The sequence below is a fragment of the Trypanosoma grayi genome, assembly GCF_000691245.1.
Source record: "Trypanosoma grayi strain ANR4 Tgr_1062_V1, whole genome shotgun sequence".
In the NCBI taxonomy this organism is placed as follows: Eukaryota; Euglenozoa; class Kinetoplastea; order Trypanosomatida; family Trypanosomatidae; genus Trypanosoma; species Trypanosoma grayi.
The window spans coordinates 1-3,764 of NW_008826681.1; the positions used below are offsets into that span (position 1 = coordinate 1).

The following is a 3,764-nucleotide window of genomic DNA, read 5'->3' on the forward strand; positions in this document are numbered from 1 at the left end:
ACCGGCGCGGCGGAGTGCCGCGGCGTCGGCGCCTCGTTGCTGCAGTTGCCACGCTGCGGCGCCGCACCGCTGGGTGTGTACTCCCCGCAGATGCGCTTGGCGAACTCCACGTCCGCCGAAAAGGGCGCCTGCTGATATGGTGGGCGCCGCTGCAATATCGGAGTGGCCCACGCGGCTGGATACGAAACGCTGCGCAGCCGCTGCAGCTTCTCTTCCTCCTCCTCCTCCAGGCGTCGCCAACGCTGCAGGGCGCTTCGGTGATAATTCGCCGACGGAGGCAGCGGGGGCGGTGTGGACACCGATGCCACCTTGAGAGGTCCCGGCTCCTTGTGTGCACTGCCACTATCATAGCGTGAGTCGGCATTCTTGCCAGGCCGCGCCACGGAGTGATTTGCACCAGGGCCAGAGCTATCAATATCGTTATCACTGCTACACCCGAGACGTGTTCTGTTCTGCACCAAATCACTGCGCACCCTTCGCACATACCTATCCATCTCTGCCATAAGTGCTGAGCGTCGTGTCTCCAGCCGATCAAAGCACCGTGCTTGTCTTTGGTCGCGCAGCGCCATCATTCGCTGCTCCACAACCTCGCAGGCTAGCATGTTCGACGTCAAGTTATCCATCTCCATGTGCAGGGCCGCCTGAATCTCCCTCTCCTGCCTTGCCAGCTCCCTGAGATACTCCACCACCTGCGGATCCACCGGTTTCCCAGGCACCACTCGGGCCAGCATGGCATCAAGCAACATCTCCTCGTACTCCCACGACGGATGCTCATCGTGTGCGCGCAACTTTGGCAGCGGCTTCTCGTTTCTGCCAGAAACCACACTCTTGTTGTTGCTACTGCTCGGGGGCTCAATATCACGGATGTTTGGCGGGTTGAAATCAAGCCCAGGGCGTCGCTCAACTTGCACCTGCGGCGGAGCAACACGAAATGACATGGTGGTTGAGGGCGATACAAGGACAGAGGAGGCCCCCACCCCATCAAGTGGCCGTGCGTGAAAATCGGCAGTCTGGGACTCTCGTTGCGGCTCCTCTGGGGCCCCTGCGTCCACCGGCGATAGTGGTTGCTCCGTTGTTGTGGGCAATATAGCAGGAAGCATTATCTGGTTTTTATCACGTTTTTCGGCGGCCGCCGCGGCAGCCATAGGAGTATCTAAAGCTGCAGCCTCTGTGGCATAAGGACTCTGGGCTTGTGGCTCTACAGCTGTTGGCGTTTCAGCCTTCTCAGCCGCAGCGGCCCGCAATGAATTTGATGCCATTGCGGCATTAAGTGATGCCTCGTCCGTCTCTTTAGGCACCCCCTCAGCGGATAATTTTTGTGCTTCCTCCACTGGTTGAGGGCTACTCTCTAAGTTTTCCTGCTGATGTGTTTCTCGTTCCTTCTTTTCATCGAGATTTGTCATCGTTGTCGTCGCCGTCGCCTCCGCCTCTGCCGTTGTTGTTGGCGCTGGTGTGGTAGGCATATTCTCAGGACCATCTTGTTCTGCTTTTCCTGCGGCCGTGACGTCGCCACTCGATGTATCTACTGTTGTTGGTGGGGCTGACGGCGCCACCGGCGGTGTGGGGCGTGCACTTGCTGTCTTGTCGCGCTCGCTGGGGATTCCCCTGCTCTTGATAACTTTCTTTGCGCGTGCCCACTTGTACATTTCGATGTACACCATCTGGTTGGCGGGATACATGGCGCGGAAGACGTCGCAAAGGTGATCGATAGTAATCTGGCCGTCATCGTCAGGATTGGTATGCTGCTTGTAGATGTTCTGGACGTCGAAGCGCACCGAGCGCATCAGTGGGTCCAGTGTTGTGCGGAGGGCCTTGAGATCAGCGTGATCCTGGCCGTTAAACAGGCCGTTCTTCAGGGATCCCTTGATGTAGTTCCACACAAAGTCTTCGTACGGTATCTGTGTAGCCTTCTGGAGCTCATACATGAGGGTGAGAAAACTGTTCCCATTCAGAGGGCACTGCGCTCGATACGGTGCACAAATCTCCTGCTGCTCGGCTGGGCAGATTATGTTCATGACACTCATCAGTTCATCTTCCGAGATGGGCTTACCATCGTGGAAGGACTCGTGAATATCACGAATATGTTGACGATACTTAAATGGCACGGACATCTCGTTTCTCGTTCCGATTATTTTGCTGTTGTTGTCCCTTCTTCTTCTTGTTGTTCCCCTCCGCCTGTGTGTGTAATGCTTTTGTGGATATGCGCAGGGCCCTACTTCTCGTTGATACTTATCCCTGCTCTCGCTATCCCCCTCTTTGGTTTGAGCTTTTTGGCTCTGCCACTGCCACCACTACTGCCACTGTTGCATGAATAACGGCAAAGGAGTAAGAAAGAAGCGGCTTCTGTGTGATTGGAGTGGTCAACGGGTGTAGAAATCGCGGGAAAGAGCAACACAAAGAGGGGGGGGAGGGAAATTGTTCTTACAGGAATTTCCTAACAATATATAAAGGTGTCAAACTTCTTGCTGTTATATTGGGTTTCCCGTATTTTTTTCCCCTCTTGGATGTTGAGCTTGTACGCATTGGTATTGGCTTCCGATCGTTGTGCCCTTATTCATGCACAAATACTCTTCTTTTGCTTTTCCCCCATTTGGGAAATGGTACCCAAGCCGGGAGAATTCATTTGCCCCCTTCTCATTACTCCCCGTTTCTTTCCAATTAATTTTTTTTTTGTTTCTTCGCACCTCGTTATTTGCTCTTTCTTGTCCTTCTTTGGTGGTCTTCATCATTTTATTCCTTCCTCACCTACTTGCAGCTCGTGATTCTTCGTTGGTGAAGGCGCTGCGGCACCACACACACACACACACACACACACACACACCGCTCCTCCTTTTCTCCCAGGCACATCAGGCCCAGCTCACAGCAAACAGGTGAGTGTCCTGAAAGCATCTGAGAGCTATTTTACTGATGGGCGTGTACGTGTGTGTGTGTGTGTGTGTGTAGAAGTGCTCGGTGTGTAGAGCTGTACATGCGCGCAACGTCCCCCGACTACTTCCTTTGCTCCCATATATGCGGGGGGCCTTCTCATTTGATCTTCTTCCAGTTGAGGTACGTCGCGATGCCACCAGAGAGCGCGGTGAGGGCGCCGGAGGTCACGGCGCTGGGGTGCCACACCTCCTTCATGTAGCCGACGGCCGCCATCGTGACGAACACGTCCGCACCGTCCTTTGCGAGGCTGATGAGGGCAGCCTTTGCCTCCTTCTGGCTGGTCGCCGCGTCGCTGGCGCGCTTCAGCAGCGCCTTGCGGAGGGCGACCAGGTCGAGCACCGCCGCGAAGAAGAAGCCCCAGAACTGCGCGATCTTGCTGTGGTGCTGGACCTGCTTCGCCTTGCCGGGCAGCAGCTTGTAGCGCATCAGGAAGGCGGTGTTGTCGCCGAGCACGTACAGGAAGTTGCCCAGCACGCGCAGGAACTCGATAATCTTCTTCATCTCCACTGTGCCCTTCTCTGTGTAGAGGGCGACGATGCTGTGCATCTTGGGGACGTCACCCGTCCACTTGGCCATGCGCAGGAGCGAGCGGCCATCGGTGATGGAGCTGCCGACCGCCTTGTAGCTCGCCGCGCGCGGGTGGCCCGCCTCCACGGTGGCAAGGATCTTCAGCACGCCGCCAAGGAACTTGTAGATCTTGTCGCGGCCGTCCGTCTGCGCGAGCAGCTTCACAAACTTGTCGAAGTCGGACATGATGTGGTGTGAGGTAAGAATATGATTACGGTGTTGGTGGCTTTTCTTATTCGTGCCGCGGGGACAGTTTTTTTTTTTTTTTT

At 55.7% G+C, this 3,764-nt stretch overlaps 2 protein-coding genes across 2 annotated transcripts; both read right to left on the minus strand.

Moving 5' to 3' along the window:
* On the minus strand, positions 1-2,111 carry DQ04_10621000 (hypothetical protein; the record flags this gene model as incomplete). Its single annotated transcript, XM_009316305.1, has 1 exon — positions 1-2,111. A coding segment is annotated over one exon (2,111 nt), but the record flags the coding sequence as incomplete, so codon positions are not given.
* A 913-nt stretch (positions 2,112-3,024) lies between these two features.
* Positions 3,025-3,681, minus strand: DQ04_10621010 (glycosomal membrane protein; the record flags this gene model as incomplete). Its single annotated transcript, XM_009316306.1, has 1 exon — positions 3,025-3,681. One exon carries the CDS (start codon positions 3,679-3,681, stop codon positions 3,025-3,027), a length of 657 nt encoding a protein of 218 aa, XP_009314581.1.
* Between the last annotated feature and the right edge of the window lie 83 nt (positions 3,682-3,764).